We start from the raw sequence: 23,066 nt of genomic DNA, 5'->3' as shown, positions 1-23,066 counted from the left end.
ACGCACCATAAACGTGTGTATTACATTTTCTTAACATAATCCTCTTTGAATAAAATCCTCCTGGTATGTGTGTATTACATTTTCTTAACATAATCCTCTTTGAATGAAATCCTCCTGGTATGTGTGTATTGCATTTTCTTAACATAATCCTCTTTGAATGAAATCCTCCTGGTATGTGTGTATTGCATTTTCTTAACATAATCCTCTTTGAATGAAATTCTCCTGGTATGTGTGTATTACATTTTCTTAACATAATCCTCTTTGAATGAAATCCTCCTGGTATACCGTTAAATGTCTGTATTCATACAAGAGTTTTATCCATAGTAAATTTGCAAACATAAGAAAAGGACGACAACAAAATAAAATGTACAAAATTATTATTGTACACACTCAAGTAATTATATGAAAACATTACATTGTGAGGGAAGTGCAAATCAAAACAACTTTATTATCTGGATATATCTGGTGAATATTACTATTTGTTACTAAGGGATGCTTGATGCATTGTCCGAAAACAATATGGCGGCAGGCGGGCGCAATGATCTCATGGTCTATATTTATTTCAAGGTTGATTTCAATACAAACACGATTAACTTTTGACCTCTACCAATTAGGCCGTCTTCTAGACATCTCTGTGATTCCAAAATTCGAGCACAGCTGGATTTCGCAGTCAGTGCGAAGATTCAGCCATCCTCAAATTATAGTCTGTATTAGAGTTTGCATTTGCTGATCGTTGTTTGAAAGCATTTTGTAGCGATTCCAATCGTCGGTCCGGTACACAAAAAATTGTGGTTTTATAGTTTTATAGTATGTATATGTAAATCAAGACCTTGAAATAAATCAGGGTATGTGTCTTGTAATGACCGTCTTGACAAACAGTCATTTACAGGCAAATCCTTGCTGTTAACATGGTGCACTTCAATGTCGTATTCCTGCAAATGTACCATCAATCGCTGAAGGCATTGTGGGGCTGCAAAATGTTTTTTTTTTTTTAAAAATTATTTTATTATTTTTTATATTTTTATGGGCTTTATTGGTTCCTTATAGGTAAATTACTACAGTAGCCTAATTTCCAGATGAAATTTTTAAATGAACAGCTTCGAGCTGTATGTACATTGTGGTAAATACGGCATGTTCTCCATTATAAGACTGGAATACAGGGTCGCACATGCCGACAAGACGATACTCGGCATTCAAGTCAGTCCTTTCTTGATACCACGACTTACCCATGATGCATCTATATACATGTCTCTTGGCGATTCTGTGTTCAATCTATGTGGCCAAAACTGCAGGGGAAGATGAGATTCGACAGAAGGTCAAAGAATTTATTCAAAAGGGACTTGACTGCCATAATAATCCAGCCTTGGCCATTTCTGTGGTAAAGGACGGGGAAATCGTTTTTGCGGAGGGGTTCGGGTTGAAGAATATTTCGGATCCATCCTCTTTTGTGACAAATAGAACATTGTTTGGGACTGCATCTCTTTCAAAGGCATTTGCAGCAACTTTGTTGATGAAACTACTCGATGGAAACAAAAAGTAAGTAACATGATTAATACGGCGGACAATACGAGTTTTATATTATTAGTAAAGACATTTGTATTTAAAGATTGTATTTTAAAGTTTTTGAAATAACATATAGACTCCTACTTAATACCTTTTTGTATTTTAATTAACATAAATAGTATTATTTAGTTCGAAATATAGAGCTATTCTATTCATATTCGTATCCTTACACTGTCCTATTCGTACCCATTAATCGTTTACCATGGGGATTGAGGAATGAACTTGTAATCCTTTTGTTTCAAATACTGTTGGATACTATTTAACTCGTGAGCCAGGGTTCTATTTCCAGTCAAGATTTGATCTTATAGATAAAATGCGAAAATACTAACTCCCTTCATGGTATATCAACAGTTTGACAGCCATTGTATGTACCCTGGGTTTTCCTTTAATATCCTTTTCTCGAGAAATAACCTAATTCATGCCAATTATGGGTTATCGTTTGACAAGATGGTGTGAAATGTGATGTTTTCTGACAGATGTAGAAATGTAAAAGAATAATGTATTTTTATCACAGAACAAACGAAAATTCAAAATATATTTTCCTATTTCTTTGATTTCATGTGACGTACATTAAACAGTGTCAAGGTTTTTGACAGAAACATGGCGAAAGGTTGATGATGAATGTAAAAATACTTAAACATTTTGGCTTCATTAATTCTTTTGGTAAATTTAGTAACTGTATGACTGCGATAGAGGAGTACATCTTTATTTACTGTTTAATGTAGGTGCTGTGATTCTTTTTTCGTATGGTATTGTCTACAGCGTCGCAGGAGCAATGGTATTAGGTAAAAGTGGAAATGGTGTTAGGTAACTGTGGCAATGGTGTTAGGTAACAGTGGCAATGGTGTTGGGTAACAGTGGCAATGGCGTTGGGTAACGGTGCAGGCGAAGTAATTGATATAAAGAAGCTATTATAGTGGTATGATTTTGTTTTTGTAGATTTACTATAAATTAATGATAGCTAGTTTCCGTAAATAGTCAAACATTTAGTTTAATGACCAACTGTTGTGAAACTTGGAGCTTTCTCAGTTGATATAATGTGCTTAAAAGAGTAGTTAGGTAGTTACTGTTTCATTTAAAATTAAATAGTTCATAAGGATAAAATTTACTCTATTTTTGGAAATTCTAGAGAAAACGTAAAAGGTTGCAATGGACTGTGTTTTACGTGGATATATGGCTATGATTTGGTTATTATAATTTAGACTTTGGTGCACTTTGGGATATACAGCTGGGTCAGATAAAGGGTCTGCAGCTAACACAGTCAGATCATAAAAGTGTAATTCTTGAAAACGTCTTCAGGGAATGCTTTCTCCGAAGTCATCAAGGATTATTTATAAGATAGGGTCATAATGCACTAATCTTGATCACTCGAAATTGAAAAGATCGAGCTACCTAACAAATTGCCGTAGGGAATCCTGCAGTTTCCATTTGGCTGGAAACTGCTTTAGATAATATCTCTATTTTTGAACCTAATTTGATCATTTCGATTCCTCCGTCAAAATGTTGCATACGAGATTGAAACATTCTAATGCGTGATACTAAAAAAAAAATATTTTTCTTATTGTTTTGAGCCAATCAGACTCAAACTGATTGGTATTAATTTTATTTGGAAGATAAACAGTACACTTTGTACATTAAATTCAAACCATTTATTATTAAAAGGAAATTTATTAACTCGTTGGACTTGGTTGATTGCACAGGTGGCGTAAACATTATTGACATATTTTATCGTCCATTAGTAAATAGATTTGAAATAAGTACGAGCTAGCTTTTGGGACGTACTCAACATACGTGGCCGGCTTGCCAATTTCCTTGCCTATTGCTTCTCTCAGACATTCGTACATGGACGGAAATGTGGAACAATTTCCACCCGTGTAAAGCTTGGTGTCCCGATGTGACGTCATAGTGGCGACCAATCGCCGCTGACGTCACATACTGCATTGGTTGACACCCCTGCTCAGCTGTGGCAGACTTAAATTCATTTCTAAACATGAGTGCGTGTTGGGTTCATTCCCACTCATAACGGCCCTTCATTGTGGTCGTTAGGGACTTATTAATCCTACGAACTGACGGCTTAAATTAAACAGTGTTCTAAGAACACATACATGCCTGGGGGATGTTGCTCTAATTCCTTCCCCCAGGATTAATTAATCAGCCAGCTTTGCTGACATAAACCCGTCGTACATGCCCTAACGGGAGAAGATGACGTTAACTTAATTAGTCAGCAAGTCAGTTAGTGCACTTATTCTAAAACATGAAAGACGCCATTTTTAAATTGCCATAAACATTCTGTATTTTGGGTGCCCTTGCTATGACAGTATACGGCTCCCTTGTCGCCGTCCTTCCTTGCCGTGATCAGTCATGACGATTAAATAGTATACCCTGCATATATAAATAGTATGCCCAGTATATATAAATAGTATGCCTTGCATATATAAATAGTATGCCGTGCATTTATAAACGCAAGTGGAGATTGGTTCTTATTCCTCTTAACTCGACGAATTAAAAATCACACCTTGTGAGAGTAAATTGGTCGCACATGCCCCAGAGGCGAAATCTACCTTAGTTAAAATTCGTATCGTATCTTAGTGCAAGGAAATATATAAAATCTACCAGCAAAAATGGAACGGGCCATTTTACATCTAGTCAATACCAGTCTGAGTACGGGAGAACCCCCCCCCCAAAAAAAAAGAAACAAAACAAACAAGCAATAATCATCCCTTTACCAAAATGAGACAAGGACCGAGCAGACATCAATTCATATAAACATACTTCGTTAACAGACAACATTTGCAAAATTATGGAGATTGTGATTTAAACACCATCTGGAAAGCAAGAACTTTATATCCCAGAACAAAAGCGGCTTTCACAACAAAAGATCAACTAATTAAGCCCGAATCAAATATTACGCTGGCCTTTACAGCAAAGAGAAACATTAGTGTGAAATTAAATGTGGAAAAGAAAACCCATTTCTCTTGCGACCAATTCCTTTTTAGCTCTTTTACCTCAGATTTAGCGCTACGACATATCTATTGATAGATGGAAATTAAACTAAAAATGTGTCAGACCTCTGCCAAGGAACATTAAATTGTTTGTCCCATACATCTTTCCGGTATACTGTGCCAAATATCGTGGTATGTTTAGAAATAAAATGCTGTAACGCGGTACAAAAGTTTTCTGCGGTGTTATATTTAGAAATACCATGCTATAACGCGGTACAAAAGTTGTCTGCGGTGGTATATTTAGAAATACCATGCTATAACGCGGTACAAGAGTTTTCTGCGGTGGTATATTTAGAAATACCATGCTATAACGCGGTACAAAAGTTGTCTGCGGTGCACAGGTCTTTTGTTGCCGAATGGACTGTGTGAGTGTGGAACAGTCGATTCATCTATATGTTTATCTCGCATCCGTCAGTGGTCTGCCTATACACATTATATCCCGCACATAATGAATCTGTAGATCATGCATGATGGTTTCACTTGATAACATAACTATAAGCAATGTCCACAAAGATCTGTCAAATGGAAACTGCAGGATTTCCTACGGCACTTTGTTAGGTTGAATACTATCAGCTCAGATCTGCCAATGTATGTCATTTCAGATCTACCAGAAAATAATGTCAACTCTGATCTTCCAGCGTATTGTCAATTCAGATCTGCCAGCGTATTGTGTCAGTTCAGATCTGCCAGTGCATAATGCCGTCTCAGATTTGCCAGTGTACAATGTCCACTCAGATCTGCTAGCGTACAATGTTAACTCAGATCTGCCAGCACCTTATGATATGGATTATCGATGTCTATGCAGTTTACATTTCTAAATTGTGCGTCTTATGCACTACACATTACGATAAAAATGATTTTATCTGTCGGTCCGGTTAATATGTATGTATGTATGTATGTATGTATGTATGTATGTATGTATGTATGTACAGGGTCTACTTTGACTGTTATGGCGCCATTTCGTTGATAATATAATACATATAGAAATGATTCAGTTATGTAGACAATTGTATTCAAATACAATTCAAAATGACAGAATGTAGGTGTAAGGGAAATTACATAGAAATAATTAAACAAAGACAGATTCTAATCCTATTAGTTTAAGGCCGATATTGATGAGGTTGTATTTATTCCATGACATCAAATCGAAGATGTTTGCTCCAGCAATCTGATAAAATCAGATCTCCAACGCGAAGATCTGACAGCGGCCGCTTAGAGGTCATATGCTGGTGACCTATGTTATTACCAAGGCTGCTAATTTTATCCGCCAATCAGACGAAGAGCATCAAGTCCGAACGATATTAGTCATTTTAAGATTTCTGGAAGCTGCATTTCGATTAGCTGATACAAAAGGTGACAAGATTATGACCAATAAGCGGTCGTTCTCGGATCTTCACGTAGGACAGTGGGAATCTGATTTTAATCAGAATGTTTCTCCAGAAAATGGGATATGCGTTTGTGATCTGTACCATAAATACTATATAAAGTGCTCGGTCGCAAAAGTCTTGTGACCGCAGCTAAATTTTGAGCGAATTTAGCTAGATAGTTAACCATCCCGAATTTTCTAATTTGGAAATATTATATAAGGAGCCTTTAGTTTAACAACGGCTTAGACTTTACTTGGGTCTTACGCTTACTGCAGGCCCAACTCATTAATGATGTGACAGAACAATGGTACTTCAGTTTACGTCTATTACACATTAGTCCTCGTTGAAGCGGACACCCAAGAACGTGCACGTTACGTCATCAATTATCAGCATAGGGTAATGTTGCATTTGGGATCAAGGCAAACTCGCAGTTTACCGGTGAGGGGTTTTTGCGTGAACATAAGGTAGTATACCCATTCTGTTGATTCAGTAATTCGTTTTATAATATTGGACTATTCCATTCGGTAAATGCTCATCTTTGAGCTTTGATTTTGGAGCGTCCGATACCCGTCTTGGGGGGTGGGTGGGTGGTTTACAGGGTTTACAACTGCTTTGTTTTAGATGTAACTTTCATTCAATTGGAAATAAACCTGTCCTTTGAAATAGATCTGTGTGCACATGGAAAACGACCGATTTATCCCGACCTTTTCTGTAGCCATAGGATTACTTGATTCGAGATCAAGCGATGTCTGGATGCTAATTTACAACGCTGCCGGGCTATCTACTGTACTATGTAATCGTGGGTCATGTGATTACAGTGCGGTCATTGTGCGAGCAACACAGGATTGTCATATCTATCACAGACCTGCGTCTGAAGTGAGTTGAGTTTCTGAGGCTAACAAGAGGAGATTTATTTTTAATTTGCTAGATATGGTCACATGAAGAATCTCTCTCTCTCTCTCTCAATACTTGAAAAATTTGCATCATGTGAAAAGGTTATCCAGTGTGAATTTATCCCCTTCATTTATACGTTTTCTCCAACACTGACTATTCGTTCCAAAGACAATACAGTCACGCATCATATAATCGGCATCGTTGAACTTGCAGTCTCTTGTAAACACGTTATCTTGCGCATATTTGATTTAGTTTAGGTTGCACATGGTCCGTTTAATAAACCTCTTAAAATATATCAACAGTTTCCTAGAATCTTCCTCGAAAATTCCACACCATGGCATACCGTTCTTTTTTGCCTACCCACGACAAAAAATAGGACACTCCCATCGGTCCTCGTTTACCCTTCTGATGTCCATTTAATATTTGTTCTACGTGTAGTTAGAAATTTTCTCATTACTCAGGGAACTTTGAAGCTTCCCAGTCCATGACTGGCGGTGCGATACCACTCAGATCCACTCTCGTAATTGTAATATTATATTATAAACGTTCTGACACCATATATTGTATTGGTGGCATGTTATTTTAATGTTGAATCTAAAATAAAAATTCACTGAATCAAACACAAGCGTGTTGCTTCTACGACTTTATTCCAACAAGTAAGAAATCACCTTACAGAGCGGCAATTCTTGAGCATGCGTATCAAGTCATACAATACATGCATATACAAAGTTGATGTGAATATAAAGTCTATTCCAATTTTGCTACAGAGAGTACATAATCTACTTAACAATACCACTGCTACTGTTATTAATATTATAGCCACCACAAGCACTACTGCTGCCTCTGCTAGTATTAATACTATATTAAGGCCACTAGCATTACTATTAATATTTTTACTTTTGATGCTACTACTGCCACTAGTACTACTAGTGCTATTACTACCACAGCCATTATTATTACTATTACCGCCACTAGAACTGCTGCTAGCAATGTTATTAATAATACCTTTAACGCCACTGGCACTAATAACACAGCTGCTACTGTTATTAATACTATTATTACCGCCACTAGTACTGCTGCTAGCACTGTTATTAATAATACCTTTATCGCCACTGACACTAATAACACAACTACTAATATTATTAAAAATACTATTACCGCCACTAGTACTGCTACTAGCACTGCTCTTATGTTACGTGTTTAGGCTCGAATAAACAGCAACAAAAGAAAAAGTGAAAAAAAGCTTTGATTAATTTAGCAAATAATTTATTTCTCTAGAAAAATACTACAAATAATGAAAAAATAATAACTTAACGGTTTTAAGAATCAAATCCAAAGATAATCCAATAATAATTTACGAATTAAATTTTAGAAAGTCCTAATAATGAAATGTTCTAATGAATTCTAGTTCGAGTCCCGACGAAAAATCCAAAGTGGAAGGCGATGATGTATGCTGTTGTCAGTATTGACCAGATGTGTAGTCCTTTTTAAATCGACAAACAACAATAATTTGGTGTTTGAATTCCGATGTTAAAAATAAATAAATGTCTTTGTCCAAGAATTCTGTATGAATACTCAATTATTTCCACGAAAAAGAATTATCCTTTAGAATCCAAATAATTTGAAGAAAAATTATATGATAACTCCAACTGACACAGCAGACACTTTCCAGTGTAAAGAGGAAGCTCCGACTCACCAAATATCTCTGTAAACAAAGATTATAAAATAACTTGAAACGCAAAACAGATTACCGGATGAGGTTCAACTCTCCAGATTTTTCGAGAAGTATTTACGTCTAAAATTCCAGTATGACCCTAACAAAAACTAATCATTTTACTCTAAGAATAAGATTAAAAATAAAAAGTTGTTAACTTGTCTCAGTTATTTCTGAAATTAAGGTTGTGAACTGGGTCAGCTTTAGGTGTTTACAACTAAAGAGTCAAGGTCAAACTATTTTCTGAAGAAAATATAAAGTTCCTAGTAAACAGAACTACATTATTTTGACATAATATGAAATTAAAAATAAATTTTTAAAACTTACAAAAAATTAAATTAAATCAAATGTAAATTAAATCAAATATTCGTAATACTGCTATTAAAATACATTTACCGCCACTGGCACGAATAACACTACTACTACTGTTATTAATAATACTATTACCGTCACTAGTACTGCTGATAGCACTGCTATTAAAAATATTATTACCGCCACTAATACTGCCACTATCATTGCTATTATTAATACCATTACCGCCACTAGCACTACTACTACTATTACCACTGTTATTAGTAATACTATTACCCCCACTAGCGCTACTACTACCACTGATATTATTGTGGCTTGGATCAATACAACAACAACCACAATACATCACTATTACTCTTATTACTGCTACCAATACCACCACTTCTACTACTACTAGCACCACCACATCCAATCAAATCTCCACCACTTCTACTTCCATTACAACCACCACCACGTCCAATCAAATCTCCACCACTTCTACTTCCATTACAACCACCACCACATCCAATCAAATCTCCACCACTTCTACTTCCATTACAACCACCACCACATCCAATCAAATCTCCACCACTTCTACTTCCATTACAACCACCACCACATCCAATCAAATCTCCACCACTTCTACTTCCATTACAACCACCACCACATCCAATCAAATCTCCACCACTTCTACTTCCATTACAACCACCACCGCTACCACCACTGATATTATTACCATTCTACAGGTTTTCCCTGTCTAGTAAAGTGTCTTACGTTTTGGAGAAGGATGACTTGTTTTATGATAAACTTCGAAGCCAGTACGCTACACTCGAAGACCTGTTGGCACACCGATTGGGCATCCCTAGCAACAACAATATCAGGCTGGATGATTTGCTGACCAGAGAAAATCTTGCTGGGTAAAAAAGACAAACACATTATTTGGGTAGTATAGCAAAGAATCAACAAACCTAAATCATGAATGCAAAGTTTAAATTGAAAGAACAATATTTTGGTTGACCATTTTTGTTGATTTCGAAATATTTCAGAAATTTTGAGAAATCTATTGTGATGGAATATTTACAGTTTTAGAACAATACTATAATTCAGGCAGTGATGCAAAATATTTGGCATATGTAGTTAAAATTATGACTCTTTCTGGAAACACACGTCATGCTGAAATCATGGGACTTCCAGCTTCATCTTTCTGCATATGCAAAGGGTGGGCGAAAGGGTATAAAAGGATAAAGTGTATGGGGTGAGGTTGTTCGGCTTTTACTTTTCCGTCCTATAGGGAATGTAATATAGAATCTGTACGATTGCAGTTGAAATAATGCACCTTATATATATATATATATATATATATATATATATATATATATATATATATATATACCGCCACTGGCACCAATAACACATATACATATGAAGGGAGTTAGAGAGAGAGAGAGAGACAACATGTTTATTTATAAAGAATCCAATATGATAATGAATTAAAGGTAATTAAGACCTTCATTCCTGCTTTAGATAAGTTGGATATGTTTTGTAATAATTACTAGTGTCACACTTATTTGTCGCTTAGAATCTCTTACACAATCTGCTCTCCCTAATTTTGAATCATGCAACCCGCTATTTACAATAATGTTTGTATGAATATTGCAGATTTTTCTCAGTGGATCTATATCAATTTAGGATGAGCGTAGGATTACTTATGCTAATCCAATGCTCGTAGCGAGTACCTATAATTCAAACAGTGACATGGACCTAGATGCCCATGTAGTGAGATAAAAGATTGGAGTTTTATCATTTAAATAAATGACGTCAGATAAAGGGAAAAAATAATTCAACATCGATCTCCCACAGGAACTATCCTTAGAGGGTCGAATATTTAGGATTAAAACGGTGATTTATTTACAAAAAATATAACTACTTAATCCTGTATATTCTAATTTAGCTTGAATTGGTCTTCAGCTTAATGGGGTGACTGAAAACGATAATCGAGGAAGATCAAACCGCCGACCATGGATAGTCAGCAAAAGTGCCATTTGCACATGCTGCAACCGTGAGTTGAACCTGTGACCGGAAAGGCAGTAAACGATAACTTTACCACTGTTCTATTCATTGATGGACCAATATTTAAGACGGTCCTGTTTTTCATTTGTCGTTTCAGGCGACTGAAGTATTTAAAACCCGCTGGTGGGTTCCGTACCAGTTTCTATTACAACAACCTGATGTACGGACTGATCACTTACATCACGGAAAGGCTTGGCGGCCGGAAATGGGAGGATATGGTCACGACAGAATTATTCCAGCCTCTCGGAATGACGTCATCCAATTTTGTCACGACTGTCGAATGGAAGAAAGTTGACATCGCCGTGGGTTATTTTGACAAAGATGGACAACTCTTTGAAGTGCCCAATGAAGTTTCAAGGTTTCCAGAATATTTTCCATGTTACTTAATTTCTCTTTCTGCTTCCTCCCTCTTCTCTCTTCCTCTTTGTTGCAATAATATCATTCACGATATAATATATTGCCATACCCATGTTAATGATACTACTACTACTACGACTACTATTACTACTACCATTTCTAATTCTTTGCTTCTGGTGTATGTACTAATATTATACATATTCACAAATATATGCCTAGTCCGATAAATCAACCCCACAAATCTGTGTTGATACTGACGGACGATGTTGTGGGTCTGACGTCACCTGTTCATTAATATGTGCAATTTTGCTGCATGCAAATGATTCCGGAACAAACCCGCGTACACTTTAGACACATACCGGTAATTGGTAACAGCCATATCAAGCGCGAAATTCAAAATGGTCATAGGACTGATGGCTTTGCTATTCCAGGTTGATTTACAAGACAATAAACATATGATTTGCTCAGGAAATATAATATACGTGTCACTAATAGAACCGCTTAACCGACAATAGCTGCACAGCCACGAGAAATACCGGTAAGTGTATAATATGTACACCGATGTGTGCAGCCAAATTTGCATGCAGATAATTGCAGTTTTTAATGAATAGATGATATCAGCCCTTCACCAGAAAATCAGTATCATCATGGGTGAAATGCTAATTTATCGGCCTAATATAAGCCAAGATGAAGATTTTAAAAAGTCGAATGTCTTGTACGGGAGTGATTTGTAAACTTAAAAATAAATAGAAGTTAATGTGCTTATTGTGGAAAGCCCCCCTCCCCCCACCGGCCATACCCCCACCAAACCCCACCTCTTCCGCATCTCTTTATGTATTTGAATGAAACATAAAAGGGATGAAAAGAAGCCTACGCGAGAGAATAGACTAATCAAAAGCGGATACGCTTTTCAGTCTTTGAAACTAAAAAAAACGACCAGTAACGTGTAAATTATCCAGACCGCCACACGCCAATGTGGCCCCAGATTTTCTTCTCGCTACCATTGAAAAGGACGATCGGGTTCGCGTACATTTCGCAAGAAGAGCTATATATTGAAGTATCTCTTCAAAGTTCATGCTTATATCACGTACTTACGTAGACGTTTAGACGTGTGTGTGTATATATATCCATATGTGTGTATACATGTATACTTGTGTGTATATGTATGCATGTGTGATTTGGATTTTTAACGTAGCTTTAACAATTTTTCAGTCATATCGCTACGAAGTCTGCAGAATAATGTGACTGGGTAGGACATCATGTTACGTGTCTGCGTTATGATGCCCTAAGTCCTACCTTTAAGACCTGACTCTGATATTTATGTTTTGAGCGTCAGGGTCTTACAGCCTAACTAACGGCGCTGTGTAGTGTGTTTTGATGTCGACTAACATCGTTACGAAAATGAAATGTTCAGGAATATATCACACAATTGACAACTAAAATAACGACGCTTTACAAAGTAAAGTTATAATGTTTTAGTCAGACTTTACTTACTATGATGCCTTTTCTCTAATAAATTCAAATTCACACAAACGAAATGGACCCTTTTTTAAGTTTCTTTGGCCTACATTTCAGTTGGCTGGAAAGCGATGAAAGCCGAGAATGCCGAAATCGGATAAAAGTTGAAATATTATTTTTAACGAAACGAATAAAAAATATATTATTCCTGTTGGAACTGTAAGCAACGGTTCGTTTCGTTCAAGAAACAGGTCCCCGACATGAACCTACTTGAACTTACTTCGGCATACCTCGACTACTGTCGCATTGCAACAAATTCAACTGAATATCAACGGAACGTGAAAATGCATCCGTTTGCTAGTGTCATATTTTCATTCCACCAGGATAAAGACCGCACAGTAAGTATATTAATTACAAATAAATTAGTGGAAAATTGTCGATATAGGCTGCCAAGTGTGTGAGATGTTCATGAAACTTTGATAACTCATTCCGATGTCAACGACATCGGAATACTCTATACAATGCCGTTATTTGGATAATAAGACATAGCACCTAAACAAAATCAAAATGTGCTATGTCTTACATGTAGGACTACATGATGCCCCAGTGTTAGACATCACTCTAAACTGCCACATTGCAGATATAGTAGCGATATGACTGAAATTTTAAAAAAAAATCTACGTTAAAAATCCTTAACACAGACTTACGTAGTTATGTGACAAGACAAGTTCAGTCTACTCACACTTAGATAGCTGCTTCAGTCCCTGGTATTACAAACATGTCAAGTTTATCAGCACAGTTTTCGGCTGATCAAAACATGTATCCATTATAAACCGATACCTCCGAGTTGAGGATACAAAGTTTGTTAGGCATTTTAATGTGTGTGTGTGTGTGTGTGAGAGAGAGAGAGAGAGAGAGAGAGAGAGAGAGAGAGAGAGAATTTATGTAGTTCATACTATCACGAGAGAGACGGAGGATTTATAGTTTATGCGAGAGAGAGAGAGAGAGAGCTTATACAGTTTATACTGTTAAAATTAACTTTGCATTAGGATTGCATTATTACGTACTTGTAGAACAACGCTGATTAAAATTTTGAAAGATAAATGTTTATATTGTAGTCAAATGTTTCATATCGGTGTGCTGTTCCTCACTGGGTTTCTTATAAAGAATAAAAACAAAATAGCTAGAAAGAAAGCAAACGAATGAAATTAAGATAAAGAGGTCATCGGTGGGACGGACATTCTACTTGGTAAATACAATTTCCTGAAATTCTAGATAAAGGACACATTTTTCCTTTATACTGTCGAATGTTGAAACCACGTCTGAGATTCTTCTTTGATGACAAGATTATCAAATTATCTGATGTGGTGAATGTATTGGATGTCAAATTGGCACCATATTCATTGCGATCAATGTAGACACGATTTGAATTTTTGTGTGTGTGTGTGCGAAAACCGCGATGCCGTAATGATCATTCATTTAGGGCAATAATTGACAATATGATCCTGATGACAGGTCTCGTAGATGCCATATTGGATGTACGACGGCATTCAGAAGGGGTCGCTATAAAAGTATTGTTAAGATGGCATCCGTGGAGCCTAAAGCGAAAGTCTGAACAGCACCATTTTCAAATAGGACCTACATGATCATAGGATGAATGCGTGCAAACGTTCAAGGCAATCCTCCTAAAAGTTGAGGAGAATATTGATAACAAACAAGTGTTAGAGACGGATAGACGGATGACTGACAATGAACAACGGGCGATCCATTATTTTGTAGAATATAAGAAAAGTACTGACTAAACGGAATTAGAAACAAATGGTGAAATGAAAGATATAGAAAGAAAGGTATGACAAAGAAAGCTAATATTTGACGATTTAAGTTAAGAATCAATAATACTCATAATATCAATGTATTTGTGATACTGTATGCGTGTCTATTGAAGAAGCTGTTTTATGTGTTATGTTGCTGCATGTACCGTGTACAAGTTTGACAAAAGCAAATATGTTTAAGATCTTCTTGTCATATATACCTTTCACGCTGTAACGTAGAGGAAAAGAACTGTTATCATTAGTATTTACTTCACTAGTCTGCAGAGAATGCATTGTTATGCTCTTTTTCAACGATGATGATGATAGTTATGGTGACGATGACGATAGTTATGGTGATGCTGTTGACAGTTATGGTGATGATGACGATAGTTATGGTGATGATGACGATAGTTATGGTGATGATGATAGTTATAGTGATGATGACGATAGTTATGGTGATGATGACGATAGTTATGTGATGATGACGATAGTTACGGTGATGATGACGATAGTTATGGTGATGATGATAGTTATAGTGATGATGACGATAGTTATGGTGATGATGACGATAGTTATGGTGATGATGACGATAGTTAAGGTGATGATGATTAGAAGTAGTAGTGTTATTAATCGTAGTATTAAATTTAATGGAGACAAATATTTAAACTGCATGCAAAACTACCAAATGACCTTTGCTACTATATCTTCATGAAAGTTCAAATCATAACACACAGTGTTATAATTAGGCAAAAACAATATTGTTTATTAATGGTTTTGTCTCCAACCGCATTTTCACTAAATTTCATGCATTCTAATTTTGCGATGCATTTCTTGCGAAACGCTGATGGGTAACAGTCAACATAAAGATAAAATGTACAAGCAAAATTTAATGGCTAGTCTCTTGCCTATCGTAATTTTCTGGAGAATATCAGCAAAGCTGTTTTCGATTTCTTTGAAAAGAGCAGTGTTCATTATATTTCCAGAATCGCCTATTCAGCTTCTATTCTTTTCCAATCTTTTCTAATTTGACAAAAGTTTGCTATTATCGGTGAGCTATAGACTAATAGCACATTACCAATCTTCCACTGTGTTAAATAGAATATTGCTTATCTATCATCCTAACATTTCTGCTTTGTTAGATCTTCTCGAGGCGATCTGCTATAAGTAATTGGCTAGCAAAGTGCGCCAGAAGACCATCTGCAAAAAGCATTTGGGTAGCAAAGTGTGCGAGAAGGCAACGGCGCAGGCGCATGAGAAATCTACTGAGTAAACGGGGACTAGGTTTTTCGACTTAAACACGTGATGTTTTGAATCGAGTGGCACGTGTATATTTTTGTATATGGTTCGATGTGAAGAAGAAGAAGAAAAACCGACCAACTGGGGACATTCAGGTACTTGTATTGCAAGGATTTTATCACTAAGTAAGGACGTCACAATCTATCTCTGTCCCATATACAAAAAGGGACATCGCTTTTATAGGTATGTCCCCAGTAGTTTTGGTGTGTATTCTCACCAATGTCCCCGTTTGGCCCCTTTTGCACACACACACACACACACACACACACACACACACACAGTGTGTACCATGACTGCACAGTATCATTCCCTCTCTCTTGTTGCAGGCTATGGGGACTGTTGTGTGGGTCTGGATGCGTGCTAAGTAACGCCCTGGACATGGCGAAGTGGATGATGTTTCACCTTTCTGACGGACGGAATACGGAAGGAGACTGGGTGCTAAGGGAGGGGGTATTGGGCGAGGCCCACAAGAAGCAACAACCTGTGCCACCCTCCACAATCAGTTCATATTTGACCCGCCCCACCGCCCCCGTCACCTTAAGTGAAGACAACTATGGATTCGGCTGGAAAATAGGATATTATCGAGGTAAAATGCAGTAAAAAAAATGTATGTCCAGAAAATCATAAACAATTTTGAACTTGAGTTTTATCATAAGATTTTTGGCTGAACCTATAACAAGTAAGTTAGAATACGTGACATAGTTTTGATGATGATGATGATGATAATTAAGTCTTGTTTTTAAGACTTTTACTTGTGAATCCCTCCTCAAGAATTCAATATATCTATAGAAGTAATAATCTAAAATAATTGTTTAATTATGAACTTAATTCTTTTGTTTCATCTATATCTTACCATAATACGTTTGTTCACGGTGAGGAAAATGTATACATTCTTGAAGAACATGAAATTGCTTTCCTAAATTAGAAGTATGCTGACAGCAAGATGGCATTTGTTGGTGACTGAATGCTTATACGGGAAGTAATCCTGATTAACTATGATAGTGTTCATAGAAAAGACGAAGACTTGTATGGTTGGCTAATCAACACGTAAAGGGAGATAAATCACTAAGGAAAAAAACTTCTATAACTATGACTGATGACTGGGTTAAGGATCACTAATGGTGAACTTGAATCAGATAAATAAATGCATAGGGAAATTTAAGTGTATCCATGGAAAGAAAAGTTAAGTGTATCCATGGCAAGGAAATTTAAGTGTATCCATGACAAGAAAAGTTAAGTGTATCCATGGCAAGGAAATGTAAGTGTATCCATGACAAGGAAATTTAAGTGTATCCATGGCAAGTCGACCTTAGCAATATATTATGCTTTAGCTGATATATGTATTTTTTAAAAATATATCGTCTATTGATATAGATGATTATTTGTAATTTATGCCCATTGTAATTTCCCTTGACTCTATTAGAACAATAAGCTTTAAAAGGCTGGGTGTAATGCAGTAGATAAATACAAGGAGCAAAGAAGGAGAGCTATCTTTTATTCAAAATCGCAAGGATATATTATCTGGAAACATGGATGCGAATATAAATTATATCAACTATAATATACTCAATGGATGCATAAAACAAAATCGCTGGTATTTACCATGATGCACCAAACCCTTTGGAACAGTCGACAGATAGCAAAGCCTTGCTATGACATTTCGAAGAACATTTTCTTAAGGTCAGTCTTGGTTCCAGAGGGATTCTATAGCCGCTAAAAGCAAAGCCATAAGATATCTAAGACAGTTAAGATTGTAAGGCACAGCTGAATCTCTTGAATGGAGAGGAATATACAAACAGCGCATGCTCTAAATTATTTACAAAATGTACATTTCAATCATTTGAAGATTATAAATTCGATAGAAAAGCATATAAATCTCTTACGAAAAGAAACATGGGTCGAGAGGTATTTTTCTTTTCCAATATCTAGCCAGTGAATAATTAAAATAATTTGATTTGCTTGAAGTCTTTCTTGATAAAGCTTTCAATAGGATGGGGAGGTATTTTTTTCTGTACCATAGTCCAGTCAGTGAATTAAATAATCATAGGCTTGAATTGTTTGCGGTTTTTATATGCTATGATAAAGCTTTTAAAATGATAGATATTTTTTGTATGATAGTGCTTTAAAGTCGAGTAGCTACGGTTGAGTCCTATCGTCTTTTCTATTTACTTTATTTTTGATGATCGGAAACCCTTCTTCGCTGACGAAAAAAAGCGTTCGAACAATTTTTACTGTTGCATGCAGACTGTTGCTCGATAGACCACATACATATTACTTATGTGGGAATTAAAAGTGAAAATATAAAATAAGTGACTGTATTTCGCAGAGGTGGCTATGTCAATCGTAACGAAACTTGCTAATATGGTCATACAGAGGTAATGATTGAATCATTTTACAAGTACTTAGCAGTGGTTCTTTCCGGAGGTTTTTCCCGGGTTCTTCCTCCACCATTAATACTGGCCGCCATGTATAGCCTATCGTGTGCTGAAAAATGGCGTTAAACCCTACAACAACAACAACAGCAACTACAAGTACTTAGTATGGATATTTGTTTCAGAAATCTTTTATATTAGGAAGCTTTGCATATTATGAAGACTAGATGGTCTTAAAATAAGTAATAGAAAGGAGTGAGAAGCAAAAAGGTTTGTAAAATTCGCCAAATAATTTATTTCCCTAAAATACAAAGTGAACATGTAAAGTTGTTGTTGTTGTTGTTGTAGGGTTTAACGCCATTTTCAGCATACGTGGCGGCCAGTATTTATGGTGGAGGAAGAACCCGGGAAAACCCCGGAAAGAACCACCGACCCACGAGAAGCTACTGACAAGCTTTCTCACATACCCACATCAGACGAATCCGAGACTCAAACCCACGCAGACAGAGGTGAGATGGCAGTGATCAGTAACGGAGAGCGCTTTAGACCACTCGGCCACTCGGGGCCCCCGAACATGTAAAGAAACGAACTTACAATATTGCGAATTAAATTTCAAATAATCCTTGAATTACAGATACAAATCCTAATTATTAAAGTTCTGAATAAACCTTGGGGGAAATTAAAAAAAAAAAAAAAAAAAAAAAAAAAATCCAATGCTGACGGTATTTATGTGCCTGTGGTGACCCTTATAGTGGTGACGTGTCAACATTCTTTTCTTAGATCGCAATAATACAATCCACGAACATATCCTGATTTGAAATTTCAGTATAAATATTATTTTTAAAGAGCACTTTGCATTTCCAGGGAAAAATTACTTGAATTAAATAATTTGAATAAATAAATTCCAGCCCAAAAGAATTTATGGACACAACAATAATACAACTGATTCTGCAACGATCTTACAGCACCAATAATTATTTTGTAGAAAAACAAGATTATAATGTCCTCTACCTGATCACTGGTCACAATCAGCATTTTCTAGATAAAACAACTTTAAGTAATGGGAAGTTTCCTTCTGGAGGGTTCATAATGGATCGAACCCACGACCTCCCGCACCTGAGACTGACGCTCTAACCACTAGGCCACCGGAGGGGTCTCAGTCATTGTGAATTATTGTCAATTATCGTGAAATAAATCACATGGATGAATTATTGCGACATAGATTCGTAATAGAGTTATATATATATATATATATATATATATATATATATATATATATATATATATATATATATATATATACAGAGAATTGTTATCATCCATATTTTTCAGTATTCATGTTTTAATGTCGGTCTGCAGATATATTTAATGTTGTGTTTATATTAAATTTGAGAGGAATAATTTTTAAGAAATTTTTAATTGGAATTGCACAGTGCTCATTTGACATTTTGGACTAAATCCATGTTGGTCTTATTGTGAAATCATTGAAACGAGTTATGGGCAATGATACATGAAGACTGTTGGCACTTCAGCAGATTCAGTGCTATTTGTACATCAGCACATTCAAGACAAGGAATTTATTCAGAACACACCTTTTCTTGCTTTATGTAGCTTTGAGGATTATTCTGGAGTTCACTCTTTGTGAAATCTCTAACTGTGGTTGCTCCCGCCACAGCCTTCGAGTTGCTCGTACTAATTTATCTCTCTTATTATTACATTTTGGGCGTGGAAAAAAACTGGAAATTAAATGACATCAAATATTTGTTCAGTGGCGATGTAAAAGATTGACTTTAATTGTTTGAATGTAGTTATATATGGGAGCTTTTATTATTTTTTTTTAAAAAAACGTCTTTTCTTCAAAAGCAAGAATCATCATGGATTGCTATTAGATTTCAAAATGTAATTTTATCTGATATATCAAAACCCCGTTTCCAATATACAACGCGTTCGTTTTTTGTATCTTATTTACATTTAATATTGAATATCAATATCAATAATTTACAAATAACTTGGGAAAAAAACGGCAAAGAGTTGTAGAAATAACTAGTTTTATGAATTGTACTGTACTAATTTCTTCTGAAGGAAAACGAAATGCTCTCCATTGGTTGTACTAATCAACTATTTCAGGACTGTATGTTTTACTTAAGTTAAAGTCCAATGTATTTATCAACCACTTTAGGACCGTATTTATTAATCACGTCAGGACCGTATTTATCAACCATTTTAGGACCGTGTTGTAATAAATTTGGAGTATGCGCATTTGTTTATTACTCTCCATTTTTTAAGGATTTCTGAAATTTTTGTGATACTTATTTTGAGTATGGGAAGTAGGTGTTGGGGAGATATTCGTCACACCGAATAATTAACCAATTACTAGGAGCAGACGTCACGGAGTGAAGTGTTAATAAGTTTTCATTATGCCTTTGTTTACGTTTGGTGAATTCAGGTCAGAGCCGCACGAGTGTCCTTGGAGATGAGTAATCCCTATTAAAATCTAATTGTGCAAATTTTGATTGTGTGACTTCATGTACAGTACTTATGATTGGGGACTGGTACACTGCACAATGGAATAAACGAGAAGGGACTGTTCCATCGTCATTTATTGCTTCTATGGTGGTAAATATTGTATCGAGTTACAGGTGAAATGTTGCTTAAAATGATGACTCGACTGGCTCAAGGAGGCGTAGCAAAATAGTTCCCTCTAATTAAGGGGTTGAGTTGTATATTTTTCACAGGGTGAAATACTGACTGTACGTTACAGAAATTTGACGAGGAGAAACTTTGCAGTTGTGAGGTTGACAGGTAATTTGGATGCTGTGAAATTTGTCGTCATTTATTAATTACAGTAAACTTATTTATAGATCGGGCCCCTTGGTGTTTCCAGTTTGCAACAGTAGATGTATAAAAGTCTTTGGAATCAGGGGAAACATATGTCTTCTAGAGGGATTCAAGGCAGAGTTGAAATCTCTCGGTAAAGAAACCCCTTTGGTTTGAGACAGTATTTATTATTCAGATTAAAGTTGATTGTATTTACCAACCATGTCAGGACCGTATTTATCAACCATGTCAGGACCGTATTTAACAACCGTGTCAGGACCGTATTTAACAACCATGTCAGGACCGTATTTATGATTGACGGTGAAGGAGTTGTAGGCAGAGAAAATTACTTCTTCATATGAAGAACGCTTTTCACGTGCACGGTTACCACTTCACTGCGAAAGACTTGATGTGTTATATTGACTGACACCTATCTTGCTATTTTATTATGTGAACAGACACAAGAAGTGGATGATCATAATCTGTTCCGATTAATGAGAATTAACAAGAGTATATAATGTGTTATTTTTACGAGCAAGAGCTAGAGAGTTAACGCCTATTTAGTTTTCTGGAATTGGACCAAAGTTTAAGCAAGCTTTCCTTTCTAATGTATCATTTTCCGCAACATTTTCAACAATAATTTTCTTTCAGGTTATCCATTACTGACACACACCGGATCCACCAATGGGTACCGTGCAATGCTGACGCTTTACCCTAACCAGAAGCTGGGCATCTTCACTGCCATGACCGGGGACGATCCTAGCTATATATTCCGCTCTAATCTCCACAACTACATCAGTGATCTTTACTTAAACGAAGAACCATGGTTGAATGAATCCACCATCTGTACATTTCCAGAACCTTGGTTTGAGAATAAACCTTCAACGCAGAAAACACCCATTGACAAAAATATTCAACCCTTCCGAGCTAATGACTCGTATGTGGGTGTGTATAGCAACGAAGCCTACGGAGATATCAAAATCTATATTGGTGAGGGCAATCAATTAATGGCGACCTATGGTTATGCTAGTTTCTTGTTGTTTGCCAAGAAAACAAAGGACGTCTTTTACGCGGAAGGAACGGGACTTTTGAAGAATGTAAAGGATTTCACGACATTCAGGTTTGTAGACAAAAGTATTTCAAGCGATGTAATCAATACTCTGGAAATTCCAAGTTTCGAATCACAGAATCCTCCAGTTTTCACCAGAAGGAAAGCAGTCGTCACAAATATTTCGAGTTCGAACTATATGGCTACCTGCATCGCGCATGCGTATTTTACAGTATTAATGTTGGTAGTAACTCTGATATGGTAGATAACATTCATCATTCAATAACGATCTGGAAGTTAGAGCAATCACAACACTATAGCTTCAAGGAAAAGGTCCTACGTCACATACGAAAAAAAAAAAAAAAAAACAACAAGAAAAGACACGGAATCTAGAGTCGCGTCAAGAACATTTTCAAAGAAATGCCACTTAGGCCAACACGGTCACTTCATAATTAAACGATGTCCATGTTGTTAATACACCTTTCAGTAGCGATGAATAGTCTTTTGATGAATAGTCTTTTGATGAATAGTCTTTTGATGAATATCGAATTAATGCATATTAATGGTAGATTTTAAAGAAGAATAAAGACAAGAATAAACACAGTCCCTAATTATTTGTGGCTTTTGAACCACTAGTTACATTCAAATAATCAGCGTGATTTTTATTCTCCACCAACAAAGCAGAATTATCAGACAATAAATTCAATGCACAAAACCACCAGTACATATCTTCGCTGCAACTGCTTGTCGCTGGGCCACTCTTTCATACTTTCGTGTCCTTTGATGATAGTGATATTTAAGAGCTGATCGAGTAGTTTAATTATAGTGATCACTGATAAATTACTGTAATTACAATGAATAATGTAAATTACTGTAATTACAGTGATCACTGATAAATTCAAATTCCAGAACTTTCGATGTCTTTTGCTACTTTTGCTCACGCACTTTAATATCGTGCTCTTAAAAGTTTACTCCGGCAATAAAGAGAGGTGGAAAAATGCCACCA

The 23,066-nt window shown here is 36.1% G+C and overlaps 1 protein-coding gene across 1 annotated transcript; it reads left to right on the top strand.

The window, feature by feature from the left end:
- The first annotated feature begins 1,231 nt into the window (after positions 1-1,231).
- Positions 1,232-22,674, top strand: LOC149774734 (uncharacterized). Its single transcript, XM_089944994.1, has 5 exons — positions 1,232-1,536; positions 9,578-9,748; positions 10,999-11,259; positions 16,150-16,409; positions 21,664-22,674. Exons 1-5 carry the CDS (start codon positions 1,232-1,234, stop codon positions 22,323-22,325), a joined length of 1,659 nt encoding a protein of 552 aa, XP_089801120.1. The 3' UTR covers positions 22,326-22,674.
- The last annotated feature ends 392 nt before the right edge of the window (positions 22,675-23,066 follow it).

This window comes from Sinohyriopsis cumingii, unplaced genomic scaffold (genome assembly GCF_028554795.1).
Source record: "Sinohyriopsis cumingii isolate HCF-2022 unplaced genomic scaffold, ASM2855479v2 utg000160l, whole genome shotgun sequence".
NCBI lineage: Eukaryota > Metazoa > Mollusca > Bivalvia > Unionida > Unionidae > Sinohyriopsis > Sinohyriopsis cumingii.
Note: the sequence above shows the minus strand (reverse complement) of the source record. Positions and strands in the feature narration are given on the sequence as shown.